Below are 18341 nucleotides of genomic sequence, written 5' to 3'. Positions count from 1 at the left end.
AGGGCACCTCTTAGCGTTCAAGAGAGTGTTATTTTTCCATTAATAAGTATGCCTGTGAGTGCTGAGTGAATGCTTCAGTGAACTCTTAGTGTTATTTTACGGCATATCCAAATCTCTCGAAGTCGTGGAGAAGTCCATTAAAACGGTCCCCACAGCTAAAGGGCTATTGTGACGAGGTTCTTGACACTGTTGACAGTGCGCGGCGCTAGGTGGAGTGTTTGGGGTAAAAGATAAGTCTTCGATCTTGACCTACTTTGGACAGTTCGTAAGGAATAGATTATACAGGTCTTCTCCCAGATCTATCCATACACCGTTAAGAATTGCAGTTCTTATTGTGACACCTGTCAAGGTGTCCCGGCTTTGAATGAGTTTGCCCGTAAAATAAGTATAAAATCAGTGTCTAGTAATATGGATCGATGCGAGCTCTCGAGAACTTGATTTTACGTATATTGAAAGAGCTTTCCTTGGAAATGTTGGAATACATTCAACATTTTTCACGATGAATCATGTATGTATTAGGGTGTATGCATTCATAATCATGAAGTAATGACGCTGACTTGTTTGGTATTGAATTTCGTAATTCAAACCTTGATAAGCGCGTGTGCAGTGCGTATAGTCTATGTGTGTGTGTGTGTGTGTGTGTGTGTGTGTGTGTGTGTGTGTGTGTGTGTGTGTCACTCGGTGTGTGTCTCTCTCTCTCTCTCTCTCTCTCTCTCTCTCTCTCTCTCTCTCTCGCTCTCTCTCTCTCTCTTTCTCTCTCTCTCTCTCTCTCTCTCTCTCTCTGTAGGTGCTTTGTTTTATCGCAAAAAAGGATGGACCGGCCAGAATGAGTGATCATGTTGATTGTGCAATAAGAACATGCTTGGCATCTCACGGGAGAAACGCTGCAAACCTAAATGTATCAGGATCGTGACTGCCTGGTCATACCCCCCTCCCCCCCCCCCCCTTTTCACCATGCAGCCCCCCTCCCCCTCCCATCTGGTCAGTTGTCCAGCCTGACCTTGTCACGGCAGTCGTGTGTCATGTTGACTTCTCTCCTACTCTTGTCTCTTGGACGGCCTGCAACAACATGGCGGCCAGAGGAGAGGATGACGTCACCAGGTGCCCGGCTGTCAAACATTGCGCGGCTGACAGGGGTCTCCAGTGTCGTCCATCTTTGTGTGGACACAGCTCAGGGAATCTGGGCTTGTTGGATGAAGGCATTTTGACAGGTGGACAAAAATGAAAGAGGGGAGGCCTTGCTGGTGGCAAGCGCGCGCTGCTTTTTATATGCTGCCTGAGGTTTTTAGCTGAAGAATATTATTCTGATGATATGGAAGCCGGGATTTAACTTGATATTCTCTCAATTCTAATCCGCCCCCCCCCCCCTTTTTTAAATGTTTTTGAGTCACTTGAGAAAATGTGACTCTATGTAATCGGTCAGTGTTAGTCTGTCCGGCCGGCCGTCCGGCCGGCCGGCCGTCCGTCCGGCCGGCCGTCCGTAGACACCACCTTAACGTTGGACTTTTCTCGGAAACTATCAAAGCGATCGGGCTCATATTTTGTTTAGTCGTGACCTCCAATGACCTCTACACTTTAACGATGGTTTCGTTGACCTTTGACCTTTTTCAAGGTCACAGGTCAGCGTCAAAGGAAAAATTAGACATTTTATATCTTTGACAAAGTTCATCGGATGTGATTGAAACTTTGTAGGATTATTCTTTACATCAAAGTATTTACATCTGTAGCCTTTTACGAACGTTATCAGAAAAACAAGGGAGATAACTAGCCTTTTCTGTTCGGCAACACACAACTTAACGTTGGGCTTTTCTCGGAAACTATAAAAGTGACCGGGCTCAAATTTTATGTGAACGTGACTCATTGTGTTGTGAATAGCAATTTCTTCCTGTCCATCTGATGCCTCATATAATATTCAGAACTGCGAAAGTGACTCGATCGAGCGTTTGCTCTTCTTGTTAAAGTATAACCTGGTTTGCGGTAAGCTATTACAGGGACAATAGACCAAACACAGAGACAGACAGAGATACAGACAGACAGACGCCGGGACGGGAGGCCAACTGTGAGGGGTCCTGATGACTATAGCTGATGCCTGTGAAATTAACAATAAAAATCAAACACAGAACCAGACAGCCGCTCATAGGTAGCAGTATTGAACCGGAAACAAATCCTTGCGTTCTCTCTACTAGTATAGCTAGCCTTAACTGATCAAGTCAACACGATTACATTTAAGAGCATGCTCCCTCTGATCTCGTGACAAGTTGACTAGTTTTCCTGAAGCTTCTTTCAGTAGGGAGAGGCACTCCAGAAACCTCGCAAAACACCACCACCACTGACCCTTCCAGGCCAAGACAAAATTAAACCATCGCTATATATATATGTGCGTATGCTTGAAATGATGCTGTTTTTGTTTCGAATCCTTTGTTTGCTATGATGGAGGGCGTTATCTTGGACAGTTTACGTTTGTTACCAGCTTCTAATGGTTTTCCTCAGATGATTTGTACCCCCTGCCCCCCCCCCCCCCACCACACACACACACACTCACCCCCCCCCAACACACACGCTAATCAACCACCACTCTTTTGAGTTATTCATTCGGGTACCCTTACCGTCCCTGTTACAAGGTGACGAGGCGCAAGGGTTCGGGGGTAGAACCTCATTTGCAGGTATCTGTCAGAACTTTACTTTTACCTAGAGAGGCAGTGATTAATTGAGATCGCGGCGTGAATGAACGGCTCAGTCCCAGTTGAAGTTATCCCGTTAAGACTGAGTGTTCCAGTCAATCCCGGCTCGCTGGCGGCTGTGTTGTGTCCACTCTGTCAACATGATCAGCCACACTGGGACAACTGGCTTGTAACGGTACCTGTGCCGCCTCCCCATTCCTCCCTCCCCTGTAGTCTTTCAGACCGATAAGTCATTGACTGGCATAGCCACTCCTACACCTTGTCACAGAGACCCTAGAATGTCAGCTTTGGAAACCAAAACAGTCTGCTTGCTTATGTCACCAGCGGTTCACTCAAGCAAATCAGTCTAGCAGTTATACCCTTTTTTCCAGAGAGATGGAAAGAAAAGCTCGAAGCAGTGGGGTCAGTATATGACCTTAACGTTGTGTCGAACTTGTGTTGTTTACAAATTAATGTTCTAAACACGATCGACGCCTGCAACTCTTTTCGTTGTAGTGTCAATAACTAGAGAGACGTTGCAGGGTCGTTGACAGTCTCCCCCCCCCCCCCCCCCCCATTCAGTTCAATTCAGAAAAGATACTGAACTAAAAGACAAAAAAGTGTCTCTAAGGTGAAGGTCGCTGTGGGGGTGAAGGTTCAGAGGTCGACGAGGGGGGTGCCTTAAATCTCTGAAGCGTGGTGGTTGTATGGAGGAGAAGAGACGAGGAGCTAGGCGAGAATCTCTTTTGTGAGTCAGTCAGTTAGTTCTATCCAGATGAGCGGCGACACAACACTCACACACACCACCACACAACGCCAGTGATCGGAGGGACAGTGCCTTGTCAGCGTGACACACACTCACACTCATGCAGGGAAAACCGGTGTCGTCTGTGTTGTGGAATACTTGCAAGAAGCGATACGGGTAGAAGACGGAGGAACACACCGATACCCGACATACAGTGTTGAGGGGAAAATATTATACCCCGGGTGTGTGTCGTCCGGGATTGGGAGGAGAGATAGCACTATGGAGGTGTCGTATCGCCAACGCTCAGGTAAGGAAGCGGGGGGAGGGAAACACCTGTGTTTTGCGGCTTAATTGTTTGCTTGGTTAGGGCACTTTGCTGTGATATGTGTGCTGATTTGGTCCATGTGAGGGTTTGTTCGTCGAAATCTGGTGTGCGCGCGCGCGTGTGTGTGTGTGTGTGTGTGTGTGACGGTGTGTGTGTGTGAGAGAGAGAGAGAGTCAGTCTCTTGCTCTCTGTCTCGCTGTCTCGCTGTCTCTCTGTCTCTCTGTTTCTCTGTCTGTCTGTCTGTCTGTCTGTCTCTCTCTCTCTCTCTCTCTCCCTCTCTCTCTCTCTCTCTCTCTCTCTCTCTCTCTCTCTCTCTCTCTCTCTCTCTCTCTCTAGTCTCCCCCTATCTCCCCCCCCCTCTCTCTTGGTTTTTGCGTGTGTCTGTTTGTTTCTTTGTGCGTCCGTCTGTGTCAGTCTCCGTGTCCATAATATAATATCTCTCAGCACGCTTGTATAGCCTTAGTATGTTGTTATGGCTTTGATTTGTTTGAGTCTTAGTCTGTTAGATACCTGTTTACCACGCTCGAATGGAGGGCCTTGGGGAAGAATTTGGAAGGGGGAGGCCACGGTGGAACGCAGCTGGGGAGATAGCGATCTATACATGGTGTGTTTACCTTTTGCATATATTTAGATGTGATCGAGTCAGACACTGAGGTCAAAAACTTTCCTCGAACGCTTTATTGATTTCTTTTCTGAGCATTTGTGACTGAACTAAGCCAAACAACACACACACACACACACACACACACACACACACACACACACACACACACACACACACACACACACACACAGAGTGTGCGAGAGAAAGAGAGAGAGATTGAGAGAACCTTGGCAATGACACAGAAGGAGACACTCCTTGTCCCAACCCGTCCCTACTCCAGTCATTCATAGTGCAGTGACACGACTGATTTCAATCTGTGTGTCAGTTTATTGTAGTCTCTAGATTTCAATTTGTAGATCACTTCACGCATATAATTTATATCACAGAGTGTCAAAAAAAACACAGCCCTGAACTTTTCCAACCAGAAGAAGTTTGAGAATGAGTCCTCTATAGCTTTCCTGTCCTGCCTGTCTCGAGTGCTAACGCAGCTTGCAAATCAGCGAGCAGATGGCCCAGCTGTATAGCGTTTCTCGTATCGATCGATTAGGATGACTGTAGCATGATGACTGGCGAGGCTCTCTCTGCCCCAGTCATTTCATTTTCATTGTTGCATCTGGGTGCGACCGAAGAAGAAAACCGGCTTGTCCATTGTTCTTGTCGGGCTGACGTTGGCAGACTCGGCGTGCACACTCCGACCTCTCATGTAAAAGCCTGGACAGATCTGAGATAGTGCCAGAGCTGAACAGAACTGTTTCTATGGGACGGATTGTTACTTTAATTTATTAATTCTTGACCTTAGACTTCACTAACAGGAAAGGTCACTGTAGGCTTTCTGACAATTATATTCTTTACAAATAAGTTAGTGTGATGCACCCGTCCTATTGATGATTTTTAGAGCCTGTTCCGTAGTTTTCTCCCCTATACCCCCTTTACCCGACCGTTATTCTTCGAATGTGTATGCCATTCAGATCACAGACTGATCAGATACAAACGTTCAGTGACCAAACACCATGATTTGCCTTCAGTATGCAAGAGAAAACTTGTCTCACAAACTTACTTCAAGCAAGTATTTATTGCTTTATGCAAACACCAAGCCAAATCTGAGGACATTTTAAGCATAAACAATGGTTTCTGTGTAGTAATGGCAACTATAAACAACAACGTAATTTTCAAGATAAGAATTCATATGATTTTCCGACAGTGTTGTTGTTGCTGCTGTTGTCGTAGTGGGTGGGTTTTTTCAAAGCAACTGTTCACTTTGTACTACGTTGCAAGCCCTTGGAGCAAATTTTTGATTAGTGCTTTTGTGAACAAGAAACAATTGACAAGTGGCTCTATCCCATCTCCCCCCTTTCCCCGTCGCGATATAACCTTCGTGGTTGAAAACGACGTTAAACACCAAATAAAGAAAGAAAGAAAGATATTCACTCTTTTCGTAATTTGCTTATAGATGTTTTGTGTTTTGGGCTTATGCGAGAGTTAATCATGTCGTGCTGAATGAAGTTCCTTTTAAACAGTCAATATTTTTGCTGCAAATGCTGAGGCAACACTACGCGCAGACAGCCTTAATTTTCATAACGCCATGGTAGTTACGTCTTCTCTGGCTGTTGCGTGAAAAACGGTGTATAGGCCCTATATGTGGGAAGCCACACACAAGAACGTAGAGGACGCTTAATATGATACGTATGCACGACGAAGCACATAACACGGGGTTTTCTTATACCTACATGTGAAGTGCTTGCATAACTCACTTAAAAAGGCAAGGCAAGCAGCACTTAGGTGTGTACACACAGACTTTTCTATTGCAAAGGGACAGATTTGAAAAGCAGCCCTACCGGTGTGTTCTGAGACATGTGGGGGGCGTTTCTTGCTTCACAATGTTGACAGTCGAATCCAAGGAGAAACAGTTTGGAGGAGGTGGTGGGGGCGAGTATAGGGTCGGATGTGTGTGCTTTTTTACTCCTCTTTTGGAATTATTTGCTCGAGTGACAAACCGAGGTCTTCTTTCCTTCCTTTGGACTGCTTGTTATGTCCTTTGCGTGTGCATCTTTCTCTCTCTCTCTCTCTCTCTCTCTCTCTCTCTCTCTCTCTCTCTCTCTCTCTCTCTCTCTCTCTCTCTCTCTCTCTCTCTTTATCTGTATCTCTCTCTCTCTCCCCATCTTTATCTCTCTCTATCTCTCTCCCCATCTTTATCTCTCTCTCTCTCTTTATCTCTCTCTCTCTCTCTCTCTTTATCTCTCTCTCTCTCTCTCTCTCTCTCTCTCTCTCTCTCTCTCTCTCTCTCTCTCTCTCTCTCTCTCTCTCTCTCTCTTTCACTAGGTTCAGCTGTGCGCATCTGAGAAAACTTCGAATCAACTGTTCTTTTTTTTAACTTTTTATATTTAGTCAAGTTTTGACTAAATATTTTAACATCGAGGGGGAATCGAAACGAGGGTGTGGTGTATGTGTGTGTGTCTGTGCGTGTGTGTGTGTGTGTGTGTGTGTGTGTGTGTGTGTGTAGAGCGATTCAGACTAATCTACTGGACCGATCTTTATGAAATTTGACATGAGAGTTCCTGGGTATGAAATCCCCGAACGTTTTTTTCATTTTTTGGATAAATGTCTTTGATGACGTCATATCCGGCTTTTCGTGAAAGTTGAGGCGGCACTGTCACGCCCTCATTTTTCAACCAAATTGGTTGAAATTTTGGTCAAGTAATCTTCGACAAAGCCCGGACTTCGGTATTGCATTTCAGCTTGGTGGCTTAAAAATTAATTGATGACTTTGGTCATTAAAAATCTGAAAATTGTAAAAAAAAAATTTTTTTTATAAAACGATCCAAATTTACGTTTATCTTATTCACCATCATTTTCTGATTCCAAAAACATATAAATATGTTATATTCGGATTAAAAACAAGCTCTGAAAATTAAATATATAAAAATTATTATCAAAATTAAATTTTCCAAATCAATTTAAAAACACTTTCATCTTATTCCTTGTCGGTTCCTGATTCCAAAAACATATAGATATGATATGTTTGGATTAAAAACACGCTCAGAAAGTTAAAACAAAGAGAGGTACAGAAAAGCGTGCTATCCTTCTTAGCGCAACTACTACCCCGCTCTTCTTGTCAATTTCACTGCCTTTGCCATGAGCGGTGGACTGACGATGCTACGAGTATACGGTCTTGCTGAAAAATGGCAGCTACTTGACTAAATATTGTATTTTCGCCTTACGCGACTTGTTTTTTTTACATTTATTTTTGTCAGATTGTGTATCTTCTAAATCTGCTAATATGTTGTATATGAAGGTCTTTTGCCCTTTTAAACGGTCTGAGACACCGTCGGACATCTCAACAGCAAATATTCTTTTATGTTAAAGACTAGGAGAGTTGCCCTTTTAATTGTTGTAGTAAAGTCGTTCATGGCAGTATCATGTAAGTTGATCAAGAGGTATTCCTGGTTTTACTCTCACTGAATGGTAGTGTGTGCGTTAGTATGACTATGAGTATGACGACGTCTGCTTGTGTCTGTTGGAATTGATCGAGTGACGTCGGTTACGAACAAGGCGACGATGTGAATTTGTGATGTAGATATGTGGCTGGTTATGTGTGAGTATGTAAATAATCGTGTGTGTGTGTGTGTGTGTGTGTGTGTGCGTTTGTGTGTGTGTGTGTTTGTGATTGTGTGTGTGCATGTGTGTGTGTGAGTTGTGTCTGTGTGTGCATGACAGTGTAATGTACGTATGTATGCATGCATGGTGATGTGTGTCTGCATATGTGTCTGGTTGGTTTTTATTTTATTTTTACCGTGCCGTGCCAAGATGAAATACTTTTGCAAAATTGGTGAATAAATATCTTGTATCTTGTATCTTGTTATACAGACGATAAATCGATGGACAAGTTTTGCAAAAAGGCTACTGATAGTTCGTGGGATAACAGACATTAATTCGCTTCTGGTGAGCTTCTTTGACCAAAGCAGATGGAAAAAAAACCAAGCTTTTATAAGTTTTTTAAGTGTAGTCCGTAAGGTTTGCCGGGGCACAGGCGGAAGGTATTGTCCACTGGACTACTACTATCACAGAAAGACTAGTAGTCCAGTGGACGATACCTTCCGCCTGTGGTCAGGGCCAGAGAGAGAGAGAGATAGAGAGAGAGACAGACAGACAGACAGACAGACAGACAGACAGACAGACAGACAGACAGGGGGGAGAGAGAGAGGGCGGAGAGAGAGAGAGGGCGGAGAGAGAGAGGGCGGAGAGAGAGAAGAAAAAAGAGAAAGAAAAAAGAGAGAGAAAAGAGGAGAAAAAAAAAGAGAGAGAGAGAGAGAGAGAGAGAGAGAGAGAGAGAGAGAGAGAGAGAGAGAGAGAGAGACGGCATGTGTAATGTACTTTATTGACTTAAAGGCACAGTAAGCCTCCCGTAAACCATCACAGATACGGTCAGGCTTTTACACACAGTACAAACACCCTTTCATTTAAACACTCACCGATTGAGAACATCCTAGGTGCCCTCCGTAAAGACCGAACAATTTTCAAAGAATTTATTTTTGCGTGGTTTATCTTACCCCTGAGCCATCGTGAACCCGTGTGATCCAGTTTCCCTTTTTCACAATGTAGTCGTCAGTTAGTCATTTGAATGCGACTCGATGTGAGCTTATTTACAATAGCACGTTTTTATGCACGAAACAAACGGCTGTGGTTCAGAAGAACTCTAGCGATGGCTTTTGACTGTTGAGAGGAACGGCGATATGCATAAACCGTCGTCTGCTACGACCCTTGCGTGACCCTGCTTCCGGGCTTTTCTTTTTTCAAACTTTCACAACTTCGAATTGTACTGATCTTGTCTTGATGAAAAAAGAATTCTTTTATGATTAAAGAATGTTTGTGTAACAAGCTGTCAATTTATTATTTAGATTTTAAAAGTTAGGTCTAGCGCAAAAACGCACCACGGTCCAAAAACATTTTGATAATCATTGATTCACGGCTATCGCCAGCTTACATCGATAGAATGAGACCCGAAGGGAAGCAACTCATGTTTGACCTGAGTTCAGGATGGGTCCAAAAAGTGTTCGAGACAATCTGCAAAATGAATTCTTTAAAAATTGCTCGCTCTTTACGTAGGGCACCTAGGATGTTCTCGTTTGGTGAGCGTTCAAATGGAAGGGTTTTTGTACTGTGTGTAAAAGCCTGACAGTATCTGTGATAGTTTACGGGAGGCTTACTGTCCGGGCGTGGTTTCCGGTATTCAAGTGAATATTCATGAACTCTAACAGCCGTCCAGCACCAAAACGAGGCGCCATTGTTGTAGAGGACCAAGTCCACGAAAATAAATTCTTTGAAAATTTCTCACGCTCAACAGAAAGCAGCCAGGATGTTCCCGTTCGGTGAGCGTTCAAATGGAAGTATGCTTGTACTGTATGTAGACGCTCGGGGAGCTCTGTGATGGTTTACGGGAGGCTTACTGTGCCTTTAAGTCTCCATGCTTAGACTCAAATTCCAGTAGTTGCCCAGTGCACAATTTGCGCAAACAAATGGTGAAATGATAAGCTTTTGCTTTTCATTGCAGACTTTATTTATAAACTGTTTGTTCGGGTGTTGCCGCAACTTTTTATAGTCGCTGTCTAGGAGATGGCATTATCATTTTGTGTTTTTGCAATGTTTATACCTGATCGAAATGCACATAGCGTATCTCTTTTGAGGTTTTGCTGCGTGTTATCGCGGTTTTCGGGCACGCGCGCGTGTGTGTTTATGTGTGTGTGTGTGTGTGTGTGTGTGTCCACTGACTCATCCTATCCGATACGGCAGTAGATCAGTCAGATGCTTTCTGTTGGCATATCAAGTAAGGTCGAGTACACCCTCTCACTCTGTAATCAACCAAACTGAATTCAACGCAGTTCCCCCCAGGTCACCGACTGGAGGTACGCGAGTCATTAATTGCATTAATTACACCTGATGACGCTTGCGACACCTTTGTTGTCGCTGAATCCAGTCCCCATCTACCTGCTTTGCCCTCGTGTGATCCTCCCTGGCCTGAGTCCCGACCCTCAGACTAATTAGTATGGGAACCACCGCGGCCCGATTAAAGTAGCAAGAGAGACGTGCCCCTGGTGCCTTTGAGCCTATAAGATTTGACCCTGCGAGGTTAATTAGTAGCAATTAAGAGTCAATTACTTTTTGCTTATTTAGAGACTATCCTTTCAGCGCATGAAGCGATCTTGCATCAGATAGTCTTCGCTCCTTTAATCTCCAAAGGCCAACAGCCTTTCTCTACTTGACGCATGGTTTTATTTAGGTGCTTTGGGATGTGAGGGGCACAAGATCCAATCTGTTCTAGCTCTTTGAAAGAGACCACGTCACCCTTTCACTTCTTTAGCCATGTTTTCCTTTGAAAACGTTGAACTTCAGATTGTCAGAGGTAACGAGCGAAAACATTTCTAGCAATGCACAAGCACTGCTCTGCGTTGACTCGGTTTGACGCAAGACGAGTTTTGATTGACAGTTCAAGTTGTTGCGAACGTAAACAGCGCAGTTGAAACGGTAAGAAGTCATATTTAAAATTGCAGTGACCCCAGTGCAGTCAGTTTATTCAAACAGGACGACGCTTTTGTATACTTTCAAAAGCAGGTATTTCCAAGTGAGGCTTTAAATGTCAAAGCGACCTGTTATTGAACCAAGCGCTGTTACAGTGTTCAAATAACATCAATAGAAAAAGAAATAGAAACTTTGAAAGCTACATAACTTTTGCGCATAAGTATCTTATTGCTTTGAAATTGACACGTTTTGATTCATATACTGATTAATACATGTCTTAGATTCAAATACTGATTAAATCTGTCTTGATTAAATCTGTCTTATACGTAGCTGTTTTAAAATTGACGCACTCGGGTTCACATAATGCTTAAACCTCTCTTTGCTGGCGTGAAACGGACACTCTTTGATTCAAATACTAACTGTTTTGAAATTGACATACTAAAAGGTTTGGTTCAAATACAGAATAAACCTCTCTTTGGTTCTGTAAAAGGTCAAAGTTTGTTTCAAAACCAAAGTTTTTTTGTTTTATTTCAAGCGGTGTCATATATATATAAATCGAAAACCACGGTAGGACTAGAAAGTGTGGGTGTCTCTGAATTTGTCGGCTGTGGAGTAGCTCCGTATCCGACATGAGGACGTGATCTTTTCGACGCAAGGCAGAACATATGAAGCTGTGTTACAGCTCAACACTAATCTAGATGAATCACTTGTGCCACAAATTTGAGGAGAGCCCTTTTTCTGCCACACAATACATGTTTTCTGCACTCGGTATCGATTTATCATGTTTTTTTCAGGCCGGTCATGTATACGAACAGTAAAAAATGACTGTCTGTATGTCTGCCTGTCTGCCTGCCTGCCTGCCTGTCTGTCTGTCTGTCTGTCTGTCTGTCTGTCTCTCTTTCTCTCTCTCTTTCTCTCTCTATCTCTCTTTCTTTCTCTCTCTTTCTTTCTCTCTCTTTCTTTCTCTCTCTCTCTCTCTCACACACACACACACACACACACACACACACACACACACACACACACACACACACACACACACACACGCACGCACGCACGCACGCACACAGGCATACAAACATAAACACACGCACACACACACACACACATACACACACACACACATACACACACACACACACACACACACACACACTAAATGACTCTCTAGCTGTCTGTCTCTCTCGCTGTGTCTGTCTCACTCTCACTCTCTCTGGTCTCTCTCACACACACACACACACACACACACACACACACACACACACACACACACGCACGCACGCACGCACGCACGCACGCACGCACACGCACACACACACACACACACACACACACACACACACACACACACTTCTAAAGAACCAAAAGCATACATCGTTCATCTTGTCTCCTGGTACTGAACTGTTTTGCTAGTTACAACCAGGAACGTGTATGTGTGCAGTAAAAGTGAATAATTAAGACGTTTTTCATCTGGCCCAGTTTAAAATAGCAAGCTAAAACGGATTATAATTGTGTTGCACTTGATGCACTTAACCTGAGTCACGTTTTGTCATTCGCAAGCAGTGAGTTAAAATGACAGACCCCTTCTCGATCTTAACGCACCCTTTCCCTACTGCCTCCTTTTGCATCCAACCCCAATTGCACAACCACACCAATCCAGCCCAGCTGACAGACACGTTTTGTTTTGCGTTGACTGAGATCCGGTTGTCCTCTCTTGGGTCAGCTTGAGTCGGTTCTGTGTTTTAAGAAAAAAAGTCCGCATAGTGTATTATGAAGTCTGTTGACTTAGGATCTTTTGATACCAGTCAATGGGGACCTTTTTACATCTCCTTGAGTGACCACTGGCCAGTTCACAGCGAGGTCAGTCAGCAGTGTCGCTGCGGCGTGACCACCTATATGTGACCACTATCTGTTGTCACATATATCTTGCCCCTTGACCAGCCACGTTCAGCTTCTCGGTAAAGAAATGCAGAGACTCAGTTTCCGACCGACTGACTGTTGGAGTATAACGTCCACTTGTGACAAATTGTCCTAGCTTGGGGCAGGTGGAAGGACAACACATAGGGCGGACATACTACATTAAATGGACAGACATTAAACTGTTGTGTGATCAAATGCGTTTAATTGGTCTTTCTTTCTTCTGTATGCAGCAGGTTTATATACCCAAGCGTAGAAATCAGCGCTGACTTACTCATTTTGAGTAGAGGCTCCATTTATTGTTTATCATGTGTCAATTAGCAATGACACGAGGTCACCGCGCTTTATGTGTAAGAGCCTGCAGTCATGCAAGTACCATGCAGTTTTGTCATGCACTTTCCCATGTCGGCGTGCCCAGGTATCACCAGATCAAAGCTAGCCAACACAATATCGTAGAGAACCAGAACAAATACAAAACACTGCATTTCAGTTGCACAAACAGTAAGGTGCTAACTTTAGCGCAGTGTGGACAGTTTCCCGATCTTTGACGCAAGCTGTAGGTTTTTTGACTCACATGCGAAGCAAAAGTGAGTCTATGTACTCACCCGAGTCGTCCGTCCGTCCGGACGTCCGGAAAACTTTAACGTTGGATATTTCTTGGACACTATTCAGTCTATCAGTACCAAATTTGGCAAGATGGTGTATGATGACAAGGCCCCAAAAAACATACATAACATCTTGACCTTGCTTCAAGGTCAAGGTCGCAGGGGCCATAAATGTTGCCTAAAAAACAGCTATTTTTCACATTTTTCCCATTTTCTCTGAAGTTTTTGAGATTCAATACCTCACCTATATATGATATATAGGGCAAAGTAAGCCCCATCTTTTGATACCAGTTTGGTTTACCTTGCTTCAAGGTCAAGGTCACAGGAGCTCTTCAAAGTTGGATTGTATACATATTTTGAAGTGACCTTGACCCTGAACTATGGAAGATAACTGTTTCAAACTTAAAAATTATGTGGGGCACATGTTATGCTTTCATCATGAGACAATTTGGTCACATATGATCAAGGTCAAGGTCACTTTGACCCTTATGAAATGTGACCAAAATAAGGTAGTGAACCACTAAATGTGACCATATCTCATGGTAGAAAGAGCCAATAAGCACCATTGTACTTCCTATGTCTTGAATTAACAGCTTTGTGTTGCATGACCTTGGATGACCTTGACACATGTATTTTGGTAGGAAAAATGTGTAAAGCAGTTCTTAGTGTATGATGTCATTGCTAGGTTTAGTTATTTGACCTTGACCCTGAAGGTCAAGGTCATGTAAAGGTCAAGGTCAAGCATGTGAGTCGTATGGGCTTTGCCCTTCTTGTTGTTTTGTATAAAGCGTAACTTCGTAAGTGTTTTTGTTGACAATCGTCGGCTTGCCAATGAAGGAGACGACGTCACCGTGATCTTATCACGAGTATGTTTTTGTGCTGGTCATTTAAGCGTGTCGTCGGTCGTTGATTGAAAGACGTAGGCCTACCTGTTATTCAAAAGATCAAACTTTCTGCTTGGTCTGTCAAAGAAAGTGTCCCCATGTGAAAACTTTGAATACGTTCTTTGTGGCAATATTTACCATGTCGAGAATTGATAATGTATCGATTGGAGATTGGATTTCCCTTCTTTGAGTCATGTGACGTCAGAGGCCGACAAAACTTTATAATTTGGCTTTTCAGGTTGACCGAAACTTCAAAGGAACTCAAACAAACAAAAAACGTCATGTGTTTGATTGCATGTGTGTGTGCTGTTCAATGTCAAAACAACAACAAAGTGAGTACATGACGTGTGTTTTGTAGTTCCTTTGAAGTTTCGGTCAACCTGAAACGCCCAAATATGAAGCTGTATGTGTTTGATTGCATACATGTGGATTACATGTGTGTGTGTGTGTGTGCTCGTTCAATCGTCAAAACAACAACAAAGTCAAAAGTACCTGAAAGGAATTCGATCGATACATAAATGTTATTTGCGTGTTTGACCAAAATATGACATTTTACACAGATCTCGACAGTCATTGTTCACCTCGACCGCTAGCGCGGTCTCGGAGAACAATGACTGTCTCGATCTGTGTAAAATGTCATATTTTGGTCAAACACGCAAATAACGTATAATGTACATTACCTTTTTTTTTATTTATATGTATAGATATACTTAACAAAAAGCAGCTTTATTTAAGAGGCCGGGTCTTGATTTATTTAGAACTTTGAACTCCGAGCGGTTTGTTCTCGAAACACGAGGTTTGAAGCGAGGGAGCCACTAGTAAAGCATAACTACACGAGGAAGGTGTTTTTGGTTACAATTTTGACCAGAGATAAGTATGAAAGTCGTCTCTCTCTTAGTATCTCTGCTTTGACGAAGTACGGTACTCGTTAGCAGGGCATTTTCCTCACACGTCGATGGTGTTTTGGGTTACAACTTTCGCGGAATACGATATGCACGTTAGTAGATATTTTTTCCTCGCCATGCATGCCTGCAGAGGGAAATTAACTTTCCTGTTGTCAGGTTTGCTTACACACATTAAAAACAAGAAGAAGAAATATTGTGTGTGCGATATAGCCAGCTATCCGTCAGTTTGCTTATGTGCAGAGCTTGCAGATGCTTCAAGTGCGGCCCTGTCCATCAGCAATCAAAGAGCGATTAAAAGTGTGAGAAAATAGGGCTGAGCACCCACACAGAACTGTTTGTTGTTTAGCTGGGCCCAACACTAGCTATCAATAGAACGTCCATGTGCTGTTGTTTCTGAGCCAGCTGGTGAGCAGACACTTTGTGAGATCTTGCGACTGACACAGCTTTGCTGAACTGATCGGCTTGGTTTGCTAGGTTTGTGGTTCGAGTCTCTTACTGTGTAAGGCCGTAAGATGAAAGAGATTTTGTGTAAGTTTAATTTCATTGTGTTGGGACAGTTGAGTATTAGTCTCAGGATTTGCCAATGGCATTTTAACGAAATTTGAAAGAGTCAGTAGCTCGTTCTGAGTGTGTGGTTAAATTAATGTTGCCAAGTGCCACAGTGGGCTGTTGAAGACCTCAAGACAGCAAGGTGCATGACTCCAAGTGTTTTCAGAACCTTGATCCGGTGTCCTTCTCCAGCTAGACCGTGGTGCTAAAAAAAAGTGGACTACTGATTTCGTTCAGAAACTGTCAATGTTGAAGGGCCAGTACACGCCTTCACGGAGGGACGCTGACCGTACGTAGTACGTTTCTGAGCCCTACTCGAGCGTACTACTAACTGTTTGAAGCAGGTATGTCAGTCTCTCACATTCACACTATGATGACTGTTTTCTACACCTACACCCGCGGCCCTCTCAGAAGGGAACTACTCCGTAAGGCTATGACGCTCTGAGTGTCTATAAGACAGTTGGACTGAGTTTCTGAGCCCTCCTCGCCCAGCGCTTAGGCTTCATAACCTACTGCTGCAAGGCTCAAGATATGTCAGATATCAGGCACGGACTGACCTAAGCCATCAAGTGCAAAGAATGCACACTTCTACATGTGCATTGACAGAGTGAGCAAAGATAAACAGGGCGTGCTGTTGCCCCGATCCTCGATCGTCACCCACCCTTAAGTCACCTCGATCTTTGATTTGCTCCTCCTTTCTTAGTCCACCCGTTTCGTTTGCTTTAGCCACCCCATTCAACTCTGTTTCTGCCTGTTATTCTCTCAACAATATCGTGCAGACCCCGTTTTAGGCTGGGAAAAACTAGTTAGGCCTGACAGCCGCATTGCACTGTCTTTGCGAAGAGGACAGCAGTCAGTGACAACATACAAACGTACAGTTAACTGTGCATCGCGTGGTCAATATTGTTTTGATTGTGCTGCCTTCTCGTTAATCTTCATCTTCAAACCTCACTGTCCAGTGGAGATTATAGTAACATGTGCGTACTGTAGGACCTGCTGTGCTATGCTGATGAGTTTTGTGTCGTGCCGTGTCTTCGCCTCGTTTCCTCATCGATCAGCAAAGAGGATCAAGACAGCGACAGGTGGGAGAAAGAGGACCTGGGCAGATTTGATCCCCCACCACTCAGGTTCTGGACTAAATGTGGCCACACTCAAGCGACTGGATGACAAGTCGCCAGCCCCTCCCATTCCCTCAGTCGTGGCACTGAGCAGAGTTTCTTCACCTTCGCCAATATTGAGAGTGTGAACAAGTGTTGTTTCTCTTCGTTCAGCCAAGCATTCAGCTACGCTTCGCTTGTCCGACTGAAGCAACTACTCGTGTGGAAAGAAATTGAAACAAGTCGCGTAAGGCGAAATTACTACATTTAGTCAAGCTGTGGAACTCACAGAATGAAACTGAACGTAGTCCGCCGCTAGTGCAAAAGGCAGTGAAAGTGACGAGCCTGTTTGGCGCGGTAGCGGTAATTGCGCTGTGCTTCATAGCACGCTTTACTGCACCTCTCTTCGTTTTAACTTTCTGAGCGTGTTTTTAATCCAAACATATCATATCTATATGTTTTTGGAATCAGGAACCGACAAGGAATAAGATGAAAGTGTTTTTAAATTGATTTCGAAAATTTAATTTTGATCATAATTTTTATATTTTTAATTTTCAGAGCTTGTTTTTAATCCAAATATAACATATTTATATGTTTTTGGAATCAGGAAATGATGAAGAATAAGATGAACGTAAATTTGGATCGTTTTATAATTTTTTTATTTTTTTTACAATTTTCAGATTTTTAATGACCAAAGTCATTAATTAATTTTTAAGCCACCAAGCTGAAATGCAATACCGAAGTCCGGCCTTCGTCGAAGATTGCTTGGCCAAAATTTCAATCAATTTGATTGAAAAATGAGGGTGTGACAGTGCCGCCTCAACTTTTACAAAAAGCCGGATATGACGTCATCAAAGACATTTATCGAAAAAAAGAAAAAAAAACGTCCGGGGATATCATTCCCAGGAACTCTCATGTCAAATTTCATAAAGATCGGTCCAGTAGTTTACTCTGAATCGCTCTACACACACACACATACACACACACATACACCACGACCCTCGTCTCGATTCCCCCCTCTATGTTAAAACATTTAGTCATAACTTGACTAAATGTAAAAAAAGACACATGCTGTCAATAGTCTAGTTTTTACCTACCACTTGAGGAATTCATTGCGGGCTGTCCCCTTTCACTCGGAAAGTTCTTGTGTACGCTGAAAAACTTGACAGTGTCACACTACTGGAGTAATCGTGTTCGAACACTTTTTTGACCGGTAAACGGGAAGTTACACAACAAATGACAGCGTGTTTGACAATTTCGTTGAGTATAGTGGCAAATTTCCGCGTGATGTGTTGAAAACAGCCAGCAACAGTGCAATGTTTGTGGAGATGATGATAACGGTGATACAAGAGTTCGTCTACTGATGTTGTTGCACCATGTCTGTTGACGAAGACGCCAAAAAGGACGACGGTGACCCTATGGTCAGTCTGTTGACAGTGGTGGTACTGTTAACACTGACCACTGTCACTTTGCTGCTGGTCAAGTTTCTCAAAGGCAAGGCTGTTTTTTTCTAATCCGTTCTAGATCTGTTGTGTTC

General features: G+C 43.4%; 1 protein-coding gene across 7 annotated transcripts in view; it reads left to right on the top strand.

Moving 5' to 3' along the window:
* The window catches only part of LOC138959187 (supervillin-like), a 186147-nt gene that overhangs the window by 85421 nt on the left and 82385 nt on the right, over positions 1–18341 (top strand). For 2 of the 7 annotated variants that reach the window (XM_070330582.1, XM_070330581.1), the window contains exon 1: positions 3346–3712. The exons of the other annotated variants lie outside the window; for them this stretch is intronic. In XM_070330582.1, coding sequence (XP_070186683.1) covers positions 3685–3712 — 28 coding nt within the window. In that variant the 5' untranslated portion in view covers positions 3346–3684. Of the gene's footprint in view, positions 1–3345; positions 3713–18341 lie in introns of those variants that run through there. 7 annotated transcript variants of the gene reach the window in all.

Source organism: Littorina saxatilis, linkage group LG2 (assembly GCF_037325665.1).
Source record: "Littorina saxatilis isolate snail1 linkage group LG2, US_GU_Lsax_2.0, whole genome shotgun sequence".
In the NCBI taxonomy this organism is placed as follows: domain Eukaryota; kingdom Metazoa; phylum Mollusca; class Gastropoda; order Littorinimorpha; family Littorinidae; genus Littorina; species Littorina saxatilis.
This window is presented reverse-complemented; position numbering and strand designations above follow the sequence as displayed.